This window comes from Vicugna pacos, chromosome X (assembly GCF_048564905.1).
Source record: "Vicugna pacos chromosome X, VicPac4, whole genome shotgun sequence".
Lineage (NCBI taxonomy): Eukaryota > Metazoa > Chordata > Mammalia > Artiodactyla > Camelidae > Vicugna > Vicugna pacos.
The window spans coordinates 95,183,558-95,200,818 of record NC_133023.1 but is presented as its reverse complement, the minus strand read 5'-3'; the positions used below and the strand labels follow the sequence as shown (position 1 = coordinate 95,200,818).

Here is a 17,261-nt window from a genome sequence, read left to right as displayed (position 1 = left end):
TAGGTAAGTTGAAGAGTTCTATATCTATTCCAGAAATTGGATTGTGTAATTAAAATCTTCCAAAAAAGAGGACCAGCTTTGGATTCAAATAGATGTATTTTTAAATCCTGGCTCACTCACTTATTCATTATGTAATCTTGGACTAGTTACTTAACCTCACTGTGCAGCAATTTCCTCCTCTGTAATATGAGATAATAACACAGACCTTAGAAAATTGTTTGGAGCATTGACTTAATGCATGTAAAACACTTAGCATAGCATCTGGCACACAGTAAGTGCTCAAAAATGATTACCTGTTGTCAAATCTCTATCACTCGTCTCAATACTATCAATCGAAAATGTTTTGATCTGGAACCTTAAGATTAAAATTTCTTAAACATATGCCATTGATGTATATACATTTATCAATAACGTATACAAATATATATAATAAATTTATGTTATGTACATTATAAATATACACAAAATATAAATGGCAAAATAACATGATAAAAAATAAATATAAATAGAAGTTTCACAATATTTTCTCCTTGCACTCTAATGTATTGTCTGAGTACCCCTAGAATTGTGCACCCCACTTTGAAGACTACTGGAGCCTAGCTCATGTCTCAATTCAAGTCCAATTAAATGTAACAAATATTGTGACTTCTATTCTAGGTCCTGTGAGAACTGCATAGTTTATGGCATGATTTCTTCCTTTAAAGAGCTCACATGCTTACTGGAAAAGTCTTACATTATTGAAATATTTTTAGACAAAATATAACATAATATTTTTTAAACAATAAAAACACAATAAAATAATATAGTTTATAATAAAGTGAATAATGGAATATACTCAGGTTTCACACGTCTCTAAAGTATCATCGGAGATCAGTGCACTGGCTTCAAGCTAATGAGGAAGCTTTCTCTTAGAAGACTTAGGCTTTTTGAGAAATGATGGAGTTTGGGTACAGAAGGCAAGCACATGTAGCAATGAATAATGGAGGTTGTGAAACAGTCTAGGTGGGAGGGACTCTGTTGGATAAGGGTGAGAAAGAACGTCCAACTAGGATGAGACCTGAAGGGAAGGGCGGAGAGACAGCTAAGAGAAGACAAAACAGCAGCTTGCCTGTACTTACTACAAGCCAAGAACTATGCAATTTGCTATCTCACTTAATGCACCTAACAACTTTATAAGGTAAATATTACAATTACCTACATTTTAGAGTTGAAGAAACTGTCAGAAACTTTACATGAATTGCTCAAATTCACACTCGAATTTCAGACCAAGATCTATCATCTATGCTCTTAACGACTACACCATTTGGAAAGATGTAAATTCTTGAGCAAGGAGAATGAGTTGATAAAAAGTAGTCTTTAAAGGAAATGAATTTTGTGGCAGTGTACATGATGGGTAGGGATGGGAAGAAACCGAAGGCAAGGAGACTCTTTAAGGCACTGATAAAGTCCTCTCCCCAACCGCAGTCCCACCAACTGTAGGCTAACCCAACGATCCATTGCCTCCATATCTGCATTAGAGCCGCCACAGTCACACAGGAGGATGAATTACTGTTTCTATAAATTCATGATCACCAAACTTCAAAGAAGCTTTTCACACTCCTCATCCAGCCTACTACTTTTATCTGGTCAATGTATGCCTCTACACTCTGCAATAAGTATTGAAAATCTTCCCCACTCTCAAACTTTACCCTCTCATCTTTGTCAAGTAGCCATACCTCTGACTTCATAGGAAAAAACAATGGAAGTCATCAGATAGCAACTTAGCTGTGCTACCGTCTCAGAAAGCTCACACCAACCGTCATCCCTCCTTTCCCTAAGGAGCTTTTCCCTCCTGATTTAAAACATATTCCAGTCTCTTGAAATAAAAAATTAAAACCTTACATCCCTTTGCGGTACTGCCCTATGACTCTCCTTCCCATCACACCCAAACTTCTTTAAAGAAAGTTTATCTATAATGGCTGTCTCCATGCTCCTCTGACCCATTCTTTAGCTCACAGGAATCAGTCTTCTGCCATCATCATTCAACTGAACAGCATTCACTAAGGCCACCAATAGCCTCCATGTAGATAAATACTATGCATACTTTTTCAGTCCTCAGCTTACTTGACCTTCCAACAGCTTTTGTTAATGTTGATCACTCCCTCCTTCTTAAAATGCTCTTTTAGTTGACTTCCATGATGTAATGCACTCTTGGTTTTTCTCCTACTTCTCTGGCCACTCTTTCTGGTTATTGCCTTTGCAGACACATCCTGTTTCAACTGGTCATTAAATATTAGGGATCCCCAAAGCTTGGTCCTAGCACCTCTTTTTTTCTCACTCTATAGTTTTTCCATGCCTTGGATTCCAGTTTACACCTATACAGAGAGAAATCTCTAAGTTCTATCTCTAGACAAGATCTCTATTCTGAGCTCCACATTTATATAACCTATTGCTCACTTGACACCATCTCTTGGATATCTCATTAACATCTCAAACTCAGTATGCCCCAACTTGAACTTTCTCTAAACTGGGTCCTCTTTCAGTATTCCCTCTGTGAATGGTTCCATCATACATTCTATTGTGCAAGCCAAAACCTTCTCCCTCTGTCTCCTTCATGTTCTTTCACCTGCTATAGCCAACCCATAATCTTGTCCTGTGTATCTTATCTCCTAAATATCTCTTGACTCCATTTGTTTCTCTCCATCTTTTTGAAAATTTTATTTATTTATTTTTAATTGAAATATAGTTGATTTACAATCTTGTGTTAGTTTCTGGTGTATGGCATAGTGATTCAGTTATACATTTTTATATATAATCTTTTTAATATTCTTTTTCATCGTAGGTTACTACAAGTTATTGAATATAGTTTTCTGTACTATACAGTGGGACCTTGTTTGTCTCTTTTATATATAGCAGCGTGTATCTGCAAATCTCAAACTCCTCGTTTATCCCTCCCTCCTTCCCCCTTTGGTAACCGTAATTTCATTTTCTATGTCTATGAGTCTGTTTCTGTTTTGTAAATAAGTTCATTTGTGTCATTTTTTCAAGATTCCACATATAAGTGATATCATATGATATTTGTCTTTCTCTGTCTAACTTACTTCACTTACCATGATAATCTCTAGGTCCATCCATGATGCTGCAAATTCATCTTTATCACTTACTGCTCTGACCAAACCATCATCAGTCTCTCACCTGGAGTACTACAGTAGCTTCCCAACTAGATTCTGCCTCTGCTCTTGGGCCCCTCCAACCTGTTCCATAATGCAATCAGAATGATCTTTTTTTGACATGTAAATTCAATCTTATCTCACACACCACCTTCACAAACTCAGCTCCCTTTAGTGGCTTTGTATTACTCATAGGATTTAAAAAAAAAAACTTTCTTAACAGAGTAACAGAGCCTATAAAGCTATGCATGGTTTGGTCCCTATCTACCTCTCCAGGCTCAATTTGTACTAAGTTTCTCCCTTGTTTTCTGGCCTTCAGCCCATCAGCCCTGTTTTACTCCCCCAATACTTGGCATTCTTTTTCTTACTACAACACCACTGTGCGTGTTGTCACCTCTCATAGAATGATCTTCCCACCCTTCTTCAGCTGATTAACTTCTGTTTATCCTTCAGATCTCAGCTCATGCATCACTTCTTCAGGGAAGACTGCCTTCCTTTGCCTCCATAACTAGGTCAAACCAATCTATTCTAGGCTCTTCTGACATCACATACCCCTTCTTCATAGTGCTTGTCACAGCTGCAGTGTTACATTTGTGTGTGCTTATTAATGTCTGTCTTCCTCACTACACTGTATGGACAAGGACCTCATCTTTCTTTGCTCATTCACCATTGTATCCCTAGTGCCTAGCACAGAGCCTGGCACGTGGTAGATGTCCAATAAATATTTACAGGCTTACTGAACAAGTGGAAATGATGACGGCTTGGAATGAGATGAGAATAGCATGGGGACAGGTTCTGTTACAAAGATGTATAAGAGATGAAGAAGACAGAGAAATCTCAGAGAACTCAACTTTTGCTTTTGGGCCACCTGGAGAAAAGTGCTGATATTCATAGATATAGGAAAATTGGAAAGGCAGCCTCACTTGGAAGAAAAACATCCAGTTCAGGCTTAGGAAAGTGGAATTTGAAATGATGGGTGGAACATCCGAGTGAAAATGGTGCATAGTAAAATTCAAGACTGAGTCACAATTTTTCTCCAGTTCAAATCGCCCAAAATGAAATCATGCATATTTACAATTGGGAAATTAGCATTTTGAATTTATCTACCTGGGAAGCATAATATCTATGGTGCAGGAATAATTATGGTGTAGACAATCTACGAGCTTGTTTCACTGTCTTGAGCATTAAAATTACTTTTAATTTGCATATGTAGGAATTCTGAGATGTCTGTGGGATATTCTTTGGGATTTTGTGATCATTAGCAAGTAGAATGAGTGACAGTCAGAAACCTGCAACTGAGATGACAAAAGTACACACATTTATAAAGAGAAAACTCAAAGTTATATAAAAAGTACTTTTTTCAATGACCAGAGATTCACATTCTGTTAGGCTGTATCAAGAAACCAGTATATTTCAGCAGCAAAATATTTATTTTTCAAGCTTTCTGCCTTCAAATTTGTCCATAACTACAAGTAAAAGGAGAATTTCAGGATCCTGGTTTCCATTTTTGCAGATGGCTTTACCACAGCCAACTGGCTTAGCAAACCTGTTAAAGTGTCACTTGTATCACATTTGAGGAGTGTGGCATCCCGGGGCCTGAATCACTTCCCACGAATGCACTAATTATTGAGAGAGAGTTCACAATTCTAATTCCCTTACAAATAATTAATGACTGAGCTGCATTCACTTTTTAAGAAAACAATAAAACACTAAATGCCACAAAAGACTAAGTTATCTTCTTTGATGCAGTTTTCAAACAGCATTGTTAGACAAATCCATAACAAGCAGTGGGAAACTCTTTTAGAATACAGAGAATGGGAGTTAGGCATGATATTTTTATCCAGAGAGCGATGAGCTATAGCTGTTAATTGTTATTAACACTTTCAGTAAGCATCTCAAAAAGAAGCCCAAGACTTAGAAAAAGAGAAAAAAAATGAGTTGAACAAAATTGCCAAGCAGCTGACATTTCTCAGTACCAGATACCTCTTAGGAAATAACGCAACTTTCATTTTTACCTAAAGCCTGGACTTGTATATTTCAGCAAACCTCCCATTGAATCTTTCAGATGAAAGGTTTTTTCTCAGAGAGATTACTATCTCAAGTTTTCCCTCTAAACCCTTATTGATAAAGACTCAAGGCTTCCTTAATGAAATCACAGAATTTTAGAACTGTCCTAAAGACTGTATTTCCTCCCCTTATTTAGAGATTAGGCCCAGAGAGGTGCAGTGTTGAGAAGATGAGATTTCCACCGGTGAACGATGTAGAGAAGAAATAAGACAGTGGGTGCTCGTGTTTCAATTATCTAGTACCCATCTAGTAGCCATAAGTGCATGCCCTCAATTTACACTAAGCCACTGCAAACCCCGAAGAAAGAAGAGACTCTACCTAAAAGAACCAAAGATTAACAAACTCAGATAATGAAAGTCAAGTTCTGCGAATGCTGAACAGCTCAAGAGAAAGTAATCACTCAAAATAGTAAGACATAGGGGGAGGGTATAGCTCAATGGTAGAGTGCGTGCTTAGCATGCATGAGGTCCTGGGTTCAATCCCCAGCACATCTATTAAAATAAATAAGTATGTAAACAAACCTAATTACCTCCCCACAAGACAAAAATAAATAAAGAAATAAACAGTGAGACATAAAATTTAGAAGAGAGCATTACGGTGCTAAACCAAAACACGAAGGCGCCCTTGCAAGCTGAGGGAGGCACTGAAAGCCAGTGGGGATCCCAAATTACAGCCATGCCCTGAAACAATATTCCTTGATTAATCGCTCATATCCCAAGTAAAAGCAATCCGATCTCAAGTCAGTAGCTTTTTAACCAGGATCCATAGGAATCAAAGATTCTTCCAAACTCTAAGTCTCGCAATTAATTACAGTTGCTAGCAAACGTGTTCAGTTGATACAGAAAAATCATTTGTCAAAATCCCACATCCATTCATGAAAAATATCTCTTGGCAAGTTAAGACTGAAGGGTATTTGTATCAACTTGATAAAGAACATCACCCAGAAACCTACAGCTAACATCAACCATCATGGTGAAAGGCTGAATGTCTTCCCACTAAGACTGGGAACTAGGCAAGGACGTCAGCTTATTCAACGTAGCCCTGAATGTTGGAGGTATTCCAGTAGGAAAAGAAAAAGAAAGAAAAGGCATTGCAGATCATGTGATTGTCCATGTAGAAAATTCCTAGGAACCTAAAAATAAATACCTCCTGGAACTTAAAAGTGAGTTCAGTAAGGTTGGAGGATACAAAATTAACGCTAAACAAAGAATTCTTAGACTTGATCCCAAAAGCTTGATCCACAAAAAGAAAAACTGACAAATTGAACTTCATAAAAACTAAAGGCTTTTGCTCTGTGAAAGCCCATATGAAAAGGATAAATGAGTAATCTACAGATTAGGAGAAAATATTTGCAAAACATGTGTCCAACAGAAGACTAGAATATATAAACAACTCTCAAGACTCCAGAGGGAAAAAAATCCAATTTAAAAAAATAGGTAAAAAACATGACTAGACAGTTCACTGAAGAGGTTACATAGATGCCAAATAATCACAGGAAAAGATGTTCAACATTATTAGGCATCAGGGAAATGCAAATTAAAACCACAGTGAAACATCACTATACACTTACCAGAATGGCTGAAATTAAAAAATAGTGACAACACCCAATGCTGGTGAGGATGCAGAGAAACTGGATCACTTCTACATTGCTGGTGGGAATATAAGATGGTACAGCCACTTCGGAAAAGAGTCAGACAGTTTTATATAAAACTAAATGTGCAACTACCATGAAGCCCAGCTATTGCACACTTGCGCATTTATCCCAGAGAAATGAAAACTTACACTCACACAGAGACTTGTACACAAATGTCCATAGCAGGGTTTTTTAGGTAATAGCCAAAAACTAGAATCAGTCCAGATACCTTTTAACAGGTGAATGGCTAAACAAATTGATAAATCCACACCATGGAATCCCACTCACAACGGGAAGAAATGAAATATGGATACACACAGCGACCTGGATGACTCTCCAGAGAATGATGCTGAGTGGAAAAAAAAAAAGCCAATCCTAAAAGGTTACATAGTGTAGGATTCCATTTACTAACATTTTTGAGATGACAACATTTTAGAAACAGAGGCCAGATTAGTTACAGTTGTCCAAGGTCAGAGATATGGGAAGCAGAGGTGGGGGGAAAGGGAGGGAGGGAAGTGGGTGTGTTTATTAAAGTGCAACCTGACGGATCCTTGCGGTGTTGAAACCATTCAGTATCTTGACTGTGTTGGTGGACATGCAGACCTACACAGGTGACAAAACTGTACAGAACTTAACACACACAAGTGAGTACAAGTAAAACTAGAGAAATCTGAATAAGAGAAATCTGTATCCGTATCAATATTCTGATTGTTACACTATCGCTTTGCAAAATGTTACCATTGGGGGAAACTGGGCAAAGTATACAAGGGATCGCCAACTGCGTGTGAATCTACAATTATCTGGAGAAAAACTTCACTTAAAAAACGCAAATGCAAAAACCCACACTGTGCAGGTAGTTGAACGATTACTAAATATCCATTTGTATTGAAGGGACCACAGAAGCCGTGGCGTCTGGCCTTCATCTTTGAAGGGCTTGCAAACGTGTTTTGCCACATTGGTTGTGTTCCCATTTGTGAACAAGTGATCACTTGCACAAATAATTTGCATGAACGTTACTATTTCTGTACTATAAAGTGGGGATAATCCATGCTAATCCACAGGGGCCTGTGGGCTTAATTGCCATTTGCTCCTTCACTTTAGACAAAATTGTATTATTGTAACCATTGGGAGCTGGAGGACAGAGGTATAGAGTAGCTGAATATTTATGAGGCGTTTTGTTGCAGATGTACCTGCCAACAGAATATTAAGTGGAACATTTGCTAAGGTACCAAATTCTGCTTATGATTTGGGTATATCACCTCATATTAAATCTCTGCGTTTTTCTAGCCACATTTTGCATCTGGTTTTTCTTTCAATCACGACCTCTGGAAGTATAATTCATAGTGTGTTTATTAGATTTGTGAGAGATATTGGTGACCAGAAACTGCCAGAGACACATCTGCCTGTGGGGTAGAAAAAAATATGAAATGAACATCTTTAAGATGACAAGAAAAATTTTTTTTCTTAAATGGTGTCTGTATTCGGTTTCCAGGCAAAGACATGAAAAATGAACCCTGTGATTGGGAGAGAGACAGGCTAGCGCTTCCATCTCTGAATCTACAGGAGAGTGTCACCCTGTGCAGGAGAATACAAATAAGGGGCTTTGAAGGAACTACAAACAGCTCTTGCTTATCTTTCATGATGAAAAATGAGGATAGTACAGAGAATTGATGTACAGGGGCAAAATCAGATTGCCTTTTACCTACAAGAGCCCATCATGATGGAGCCTTTCTTATCAGAGCTGACAACTGAGTAGAGGGCTTAGTAGCGGGCCAGACAAAGGCTTTAGGAATTACATAAACTGTATAATCAATCTCTGCATATTTTTAAGAATGGTTCGTGTATAAAGTAATTCAAAGCAGCTGGAGCATTAGATCAATTAATAAATCTCAGCAAATCAATAGCTCCACACATACAGGGACCCTCTGTTTTGATTTTGCAGGATGGACTCAATTCACATTACTTCACTCTTTTCCAAGAAGGAATTTCACAAATGTATAACCAAGAGTGATTTCACTTAATTTAATCTTTAGAAAGACTCGTCTTCATGTCTTCACAAGTCAGAATGAATTCTTTGTAGGATCATGCGTCTGAGCGGAGATTAGGAAATTATGTTCAACATACCTAGAGAGGAATTTTAGCTTGTGATCAGTCCCTAACAGTCACTTCAAGAAATTCCTGTCACCATCCATTCCTTTTAAAAATACATTAGTCTTTTGTCACAGCTAAAACCTGGAAACACCTTCAAAGTCCACTGAAAATAATCAGATAGCTCTGTATTTCTGACATGGAAATATCTCCCAAATATACTATTAAATATTAAAAAAGAGACAGAGGACTATGCCTATAATGATGATCCCAACTTTGAAAAAGAAAAAGAATATTTACATGCAAACTCAAGTTTTAAATTGTTTCTGCAAGGATATATAAAAAATTGTTAACAATTATTGCTTTTAGGGAGAAGTACTTGGGATAAGGAATTGAAGAGAAAGGAAACATTTACTTTTCATGTATATCTTTATGCACTGTTTAAATTTTGACCATGCATGTCTATTATTTTTACATTAAAAATCCATTTTACTGAATAGTTAAATTAATAAAATCACTAGCAAAAATGGTAAATCAATTTAAATTATACCAGCTTATATCCTTTTCTCTTGAAGTTGTACTTTTAATGTGTTCTATGAAATTACAAGCTCACCTATACCAAGATGTGAGTACAAGAAAATTATTTGCAACTGCAAACATTTGGAAGCAACTTAAATGCCCGTTGATGGTAAGTTAGTTAAATAAATCATAGTACACCTATACAATGGATATATATATGAAGCCTTAAAAACCAATGAGGTGGATATAAATGTACTAATATGTCCATCATAATAGGAAGTTAAAATAAATCAAATTGTAGAACCGTATGTACATATGCGTATATTATTTTTGTTTTTTAACTATACATACCCATACATACCCATGCATACATAAACACACTTATTATAAATCCACAAGAAAAAATTCTAAAAAAAAAAAACACCTCTGTGGAGAGGATGCAGGGCATGTTTTACTTTATACGTCATGTACTTTTGTACTGTTTGAGTTTATTTTATTCACAACCATGTGTATTCCATTTGTAACCTTTTAAAATAAACAAAAGATGCTTGAAAACTACTCCAAAACTAAATGACTAATGACTAGCACCTTTGCTGTTATTATTATTTATCACTGGTCCGTTTAAACACGCCTGCGACATCTCCATCCATAGTGAATACTTGTTTATTAAACTCAGGTAGGGATCATGGTTTTCAGCAAATGTTCCCCAAAAACTTTGTTCTCATGAATATATAAATACATAATATATAATTTATGTGTAAATAGATTTATTGAGATTTGTAACCTAGCAATATGCTCATTAAAATTTATTTTTAAAGGTCATAATCCTTCTGTGGACCATAAATACCAATTTATTAGGCAAAGGCTGAAGCTAGACATGTTGAAAGCCCTCCTATTTATTCATATAATTGCCTTCTTTTTCCCAGAGGTCATACAGCAAGATGGAGGCAGAGGAAATCCTGAGATGTGCAGTGGTGAGCAGGTAATGACTACAGCTGGTAGCCTAATTTCCCCAGGTGGGTTATCAGCAGCAGCAATTCCCTTCAAAGGAAGCTTCTAGAATAGTGGCTCCTAACCTTTTGGGGACTCCAGACTCCCTTGGGGTAATCCTGCAAGGTGTAGGTGAAAAGAATATGAGCTTTGCAACCGGACAAATTCTTCTTCAAATCCCAGCTCCACTACTTACTTGATGGGTGACCTTAAGCAATTTACTGAACCTATCAGAGCATCTCTTTCCTCATCTATAAAATGAGATAATGGCAAGAACTTAGTCAAAGGCAGCAATTATCATATTGTTTTAGAATATGATGAAAACTATAGACTCTCCACAGGAAAAACAAATCCACCTTGCATTTTTAGAATGGTGCAGACAATTTCAAGGGCTTTGCCCACCCGTCAAGGCCATTCTGGACCTCAGGTTAGAAACCCCTGGTCAAAGGTTTGGAAAGAACATTTGAAGAAACCCCGAATAGTAGAAATAACATTCTCTACTCCTTTTACTGACTGTAATTTTAGGTTGTGTTTTCTTTTACTTGTTTGGATTTTTTTTAATTGGAGTATAGTCAGTTTACAATGTTGTGTTAATTTCTGGTGTACAGCACAGTGATTCAGTTATGTATAGATATAGATAATACTTTTCATATTCTTTTTCATTATAGGCTATTACAAGGTATCAATATAGCTCCCTGAGCTAGGCAGTACTTTTGCTTGTTTGTTGTATTGTATGTATTATTTGTATATTATGCCTACCAGGATTTAATCAGACCAAGAAGATAGAGTGTACATTAAAACGTGTACAGAAACAACATGGATAATATAGCCAATATTTTATAATAATTATAAATGGAGTATAAACTCTAAAAGGTGTGAACCACTATATTGTATACCTGTAACTTATATGCTATTGTATAGCAACTATACTTCAATAGAAAAATTTAAACTAAAAAAAGTGTACAAAAGGGCAAAATAAATGAAGGTTGTCTAACACTTTAACACATCAGTTCAATTTAGCCATTTACCAGCAAAGTTGTAGGAAAGGCCGCAGCAATTCACTGGCCAGTTTAGGTTTTCAAAGACAACTGCTAAGCATTTGGATTTAATGGAGCCATACTTCTGGTTCCTTAGATCAAAGATAAAGTTACTTTAAACTGCTTTGAGTGAGTGGTCCAGTCTTAACCTACTAGTCCCTAGTTCAGTGTTGTAATCAGAGCCAGCTGGGACTCTTCTCTTTTATTTTCAAGGCTTTAGAAAATAGAAAAACCAAATACCTTCAGGTAGTAACTCAAAGGAGCAGCTTTCCTGTTCCTTTGCATTACTCTGGTCTCAAAGAAACACAGAAACCCCCAAACCCCCTGAATGTGCCTCTTCCATTAACTCAAACAGAATCCAGACTGTTGGTGAAAGCACACCTATTAGGCGTGGATGCAGTCCCCATTCTCTTGCTACCCACTTCCCAAATCCATAAGAACAGTAAATAATATTCCTCCAAGAATAAGTGAATATTTCCAAAAATGAGAAAAATAATCCTGTCTCGATGCTATTATCACTGACTTTACCCAGGCTTCAGGACTGCTGCTGATGGAGAAAATTGGATTTGAGGGAAGAGTGGGGTTGCAGAGAGAAAAACAATCTTGTATTTCCTCCTAAAAACTGTAAAGGAGGAGGAGATTACATGTGTAATTCCAAAACCCAGTTTTCTTACAAGAATTCCATTCCAAACAGTTCTTCAACATCATCATTGCTTTCAAAAAAAAATGAATAGGTTTATAAATACTATTCCCCACTGAAAGGAGGAATGTGGCTCTTTGGTAAAATTCTTGGGCCGATTCTTGGGCTGAGTGAGAAAAGTACAAGATGAGCCCATAACATCTTGCTGTGCTAGAAAGTAAGGAAGGGCTCGAAAAATTCTTGGAAGGTGTCAAAAGGACACAAGAGCCAGATTGAAGGACTCCCACTGGCCAAATCTGGGCCAGTTTGAGCATGAAAATAAATGACAGTAACAGATTGTAACCCATTGAATAAAATAAGAATCAATGAGTTTATGCTGATAGAAACACATAAACAACTGAAGGAATAAATAAGCAAATGTGCAAGAAGAGAGCACTCTTCCTTACAATAGAATACCAATTAATAAATGTAGAAAAAATGATGGAGTTTTAAAAATCATCATTTTGCAAGCTTCATAGTAATAAGTGATTGAGGCAAGAATCATCAATAGATGTAAAACTACTGGGTGAAAGTTTCATAAAAACAGGATATTGACGCAGCCTCCAAATATCTCCCTGGAAATTACCTATTCCAAACTACAAAGAAAAAAATAGTAACTCTGCAGCGGAGAAATCTAGCAATCATCGAATCAAGTAATCAAAGTTATCATCACCGGTAATGGAACAAACTGGCATCATGAAAGACAAGGAAAGACTAAGGATTCCTTCCAGATTAGAATCTAAAGAGACAACTAAATGCAATGCATGATCCTGAATTGGCTCTTGGACCAAGTGAGAAAAAGGGAAATTATTAAGACAATTGGCTAAATTTGAATATGGACTATGAATTAGATATTAGTATTGTATCAATGTTAAATTTCCTGATTTTGACAACTGTACTGTGGTTATAGAAGAGAATGTCCTTCTTCTTAGGAAATTACACACAGATATTTACGGGAAATGAGGCATTATGTCTGCAACTTAATCTCAAATTATTAAGAAACAATATGTGTGTGTGTGTGTGTGTGCAGAGGGAAAGAGAAAAAGAGAGAGGGAGAATGATAAAACATGTGGGGAAAATGTCACAGTCAATGAAGCTGGGCAAGACTATACAGAGCTTCTTTTTCCTGTTGCAATTTTTTCTACAAGTTTGAAATCATATCAAAACACAAGGCAGAAAGTACTATTTGCTCTATATTAAAAAGTAGACAACAAAACTGTGGCAACCTTGAGCCCCTCCGAGGAAGACAGAGCCTGGGTCTAGGAGTGGGTTATTTGGAGTAGTGAGCAGAAGAGTACCAAGTCACTAGTACCCTTGCTAAGGAAGACAATTCTTAAGTTACTCACAGCAGCGCAGTCTCACGTCAAAAGTTGGAATGATCTTGTTGACGAGCCAAACATCTTCTTCCCAACTAACCACGTTTCCACTCAAACACTTCATAAACTCTTCATTTCCCAGGATGTGGTCCCAGAGTTGAAAATAGTACAAACTGTTGGTGAACCTAGGAACCATGCTTTTAACCTGGTTGTCCCCTTTCTTGAGAAAATGTCCTAGAACCAGAGTCCCATTAGGCGTCAAGTGTTGTGGTTGATCCTTCATTACCAGTATCCTTTCTTTATTCAGGAAGAGCTCTAATCTGCCCTTCACACCATCCCATATCAAGCATATTGTGTGCCATTGAAATGGAGTCAATTGGTAATGGATGTAAAAGGTCTTGCCCAAGTTGTACACTATTAGCTGCTGATGGTCTCCTGCAAGTCCAAGGTCTATGTCTTCTCTACCCAGAAAGGTGTTATTAGTAATATAGGAGAAGGCCATCCAACCACTTGATTTGCCACCCACAAATACCAGGTCAATGCACACGGTGAATCGACTGAGTTCAGGAATGGTGGTAGCCAGGCTTACATAGGTGTCAGCTCCTCCATAAAAGTCCAGCCTTTTTCCTTTTAGTGAAAGTGCGTCTGCCCATGTTTGGGGAAGGGAAGGGAAAAGAGAAAACAAATGAAATTTCAGTAACAAAAAAAAATCAATTTTATCATCTTCTTTAGCCATATAGTCAAATCCAGGTTGTACAATATTATTATGAATCAATACTGGTACAAGTAAGCCAAAATAGTAAATATACAAAAATCATCTCTATTTGACATTGACATGTGACCTTTTTTAGGCAGAAGAGCTTCTTCCTACTTATATTTTGCCTGGGCTAATATGAAAAGTTAGTTTAGTGTTCCCAGAGCACACACCAACTGAACAGTTTGGGGAGGCAGTTAGAAGTGTGTGGTTAGTGGTGGGGGTAGGGGGGAGACCAAGGAAAAGGCAGCTTGTACTTAAAATTTGCTGCACATGATCCTCATTCATATAATAAAAAGATGACTATTTCCATCTACCTAACTGCCTTATTATATTCACGGTGCAACAGCAATTTATTTCTCCAATGCCTTTTCCTGAGCCAAATTACCTGATTTATTCTGTCTCTGGAGACTGCTTCTCACTGAGGCACTGACAGGGGCCTGAAAGATGGACAACAGCGAAGCTGCGGGGCTTCTGTTTGCATTCAGGACTGGGAGCAACAGCCCTGCCGGGGTGTATCCTGATTCCCTCCTTCCATTTCCTCACTAAGGGGGCTGTAGTAGCTTTAAGAGGCTCAAGATGGCCATGGGCCTGGTTACCATTGGCCCTGGAGTCAGACAACCTGGGTTGGAATCCTGGCTCTGACGCTCAAAAAGTGGGTAACTTTGAGCAAGTAACATAACCTCCTGATGCCTCAACCTTTGCTTCAGTAAAATGGGATTTCAGGGCTACAGGATCATATACATACACAGTTCTAAGGGCCACTTCTCTCATCTATGCCAAATAACACTCCTACCTACTGACCTTACGAGATTGTTTGAAGATTGAGATGATGTATGCTGTAAAACATTGCTGAAGGACACGTCCATTGGTACAGTCTTTTGGTGGGCAATTTGGCAATGTCTGTGAAAATTTAAATTGAGTGTGCCCTTGGTTTCATAGGTATCTATGGATGAATTGTGATACTATCACCATTGCAAACCTCACAACACAGGCCACTAGAGAAATATCTGAGGATTGCCGAAAATCAGCCTAATTCTAGTCCCAGCACTACCCAAGACAGACCAAAAAGAGCTTTACGGCAGAATGGAACGCCAACCTTCCTCTGAATTAAGGGTGTAATGTTGCGACTGCCACTGTAAAACTGACCGCACACTACAGAGGCTGACAGGCAGTGACAACTTCCCTGCTTCTGGGAGATGTCCCCAAATGAAAGCTTCTAGCTAGTCCCTAGCCCTACAGTATTCTCTCCCTCCATTCCTCCATTGAACATCTTCCCAAAGCAAACAAATACGTGTCTGCCTACACACACACTCACCTGCACAGACACGCACCCAGGTGCCAGAACTCATAGCATCCACCTGCCAGGGAGCTATTTCTAGTGCTCATTTCTGTCCTTGGCTTCTGTGATTATATTATTTTATCATCATTCATGTGGCTAATAAATCAAGAGTTAATCTCACAAGGCAATAATTGGTCTGAAACCCAAGTCTCAATTATGGTTGGTTAACATTGCTTTTCTGTTCAGCCCTCCAAAATGACATCATATACAACATTTAAGAATGGGTTTTATGATGAGCTTTAATCTCCAGGGCTTATTTGTCCCTTAAAAGAGAATGTATCATAATCACACATAGTCTACAAGGGCCTCTACCGTCTGCAATATGCTAATATAAAACCAGTTGTCAAAGGACATGAAGAAGAAACTTCCTAAATCAGAAATATAAAAAGATGGCTTCTCACTGTTTTTAAAACACACATTGGAATGATAATAAGATACCATTTTTACCTTTTAGAATGATAACACTTTAGACTGATAATACCCAGCATTGGCAAGCCTATGGGGAAACAAGTCATTCTATTTTTTTAATTTTTTATTGAAGTGTAGTTGATTTAGAATGTAAGTCTCACGTGCAAGGCAAAGTGATTCAATTATACATATACAAACATATATTTTCTTTTCAGATTCTTTTCCATTAAATGTTATTACAAGAAATTGAATATAGTTCCCTGTACTATACAGTAGGTCCTTGTTGTTTATTTTATATGGAGTAATGTGTGTCAAAACAAGTCACTTTAAAACACTGCCGGTGGAGTACCGATTAATACAGTCTTTTTTTTTTGAAGGCCAATTTGCCAATATCTATGAAAATTTTAATTGTATATAATTGTGTATATGCTTTTGACCTGGCAATTACATTTCTATCAATTTATTCTAGGCAAATATACATGTGTACAAAGATGTAAGTACAGGATATTTATTGCAGCATTGTTTGTAATTGAGAAAAAACAGGAAAATCTGTGTGTCTATCAATAAGTGACTAGTTAATTGTTACCTCTATACAATGGAATAGTAAAACAAACAAGGTAGATCTGTCATGGGGAGATTTCCAAGGCTTAATATTATGTTAAATGGGAGTTACATAAGTATAAATATAGTATTACTCTATTTAAAAAGTAAGAGAAAAATGTGTGTGTTAGCATACACTAGGAAAAAAATCTGGGAGAAAACACACCAAACAGTTAAGAATGAGTATCTCTAGGTTTGAGATTGAGGGGGGATTTTTAATTTCTATGTTACTTATTTCAGTGATATTTGCATTTTTATAAATTGTGTTTTACATTTATAATCAGAAAAATAAAGATGGGTGGATACATAGATCGATCCGTAGGTAGAAAGAAAAAAATGACTTGTGGCCATTCTTGAGGTCCTGCAGGCAGAGGGAAGTTCTGCTTAGATCTGAGCAGAAGTGTAGTGCAGTGGAGTCCAAAAGGCCATATTTAAGTCCCAGGTCTGCCCCTTCCTAGCTGCGTGAACATGGGAAATGAATGCATGTGAAAGCTTTCAGGACTGTGCCTGGCATATAGTGAGCGCTGTATGAATGTTAAATAAGCAAGCTCGGGCCGCTTCCCTGGGCCTCGCCCCTCACAGTAAGATGGGAGTACTAATCACCTGCCTCGCAGGGACGTTAGGTATGAAACTGACGCAATAAATAACGTTTAGGTCACGTGGGTGAGAAAGTTTCCAA

General features: G+C 37.5%; 1 protein-coding gene across 1 annotated transcript in view; it reads right to left on the bottom strand.

The window, feature by feature from the left end:
* The window catches only part of ADGRG4 (adhesion G protein-coupled receptor G4), a 73,843-nt gene extending 58,259 nt beyond the window's left edge, over nt 1-15,584 (bottom strand). The window contains 2 exon segments of the mRNA XM_072955931.1: nt 13,509-14,123; nt 15,551-15,584. Coding sequence (XP_072812032.1) covers nt 13,509-14,123; nt 15,551-15,584 — 649 coding nt within the window.
* Between the last annotated feature and the right edge of the window lie 1,677 nt (nt 15,585-17,261).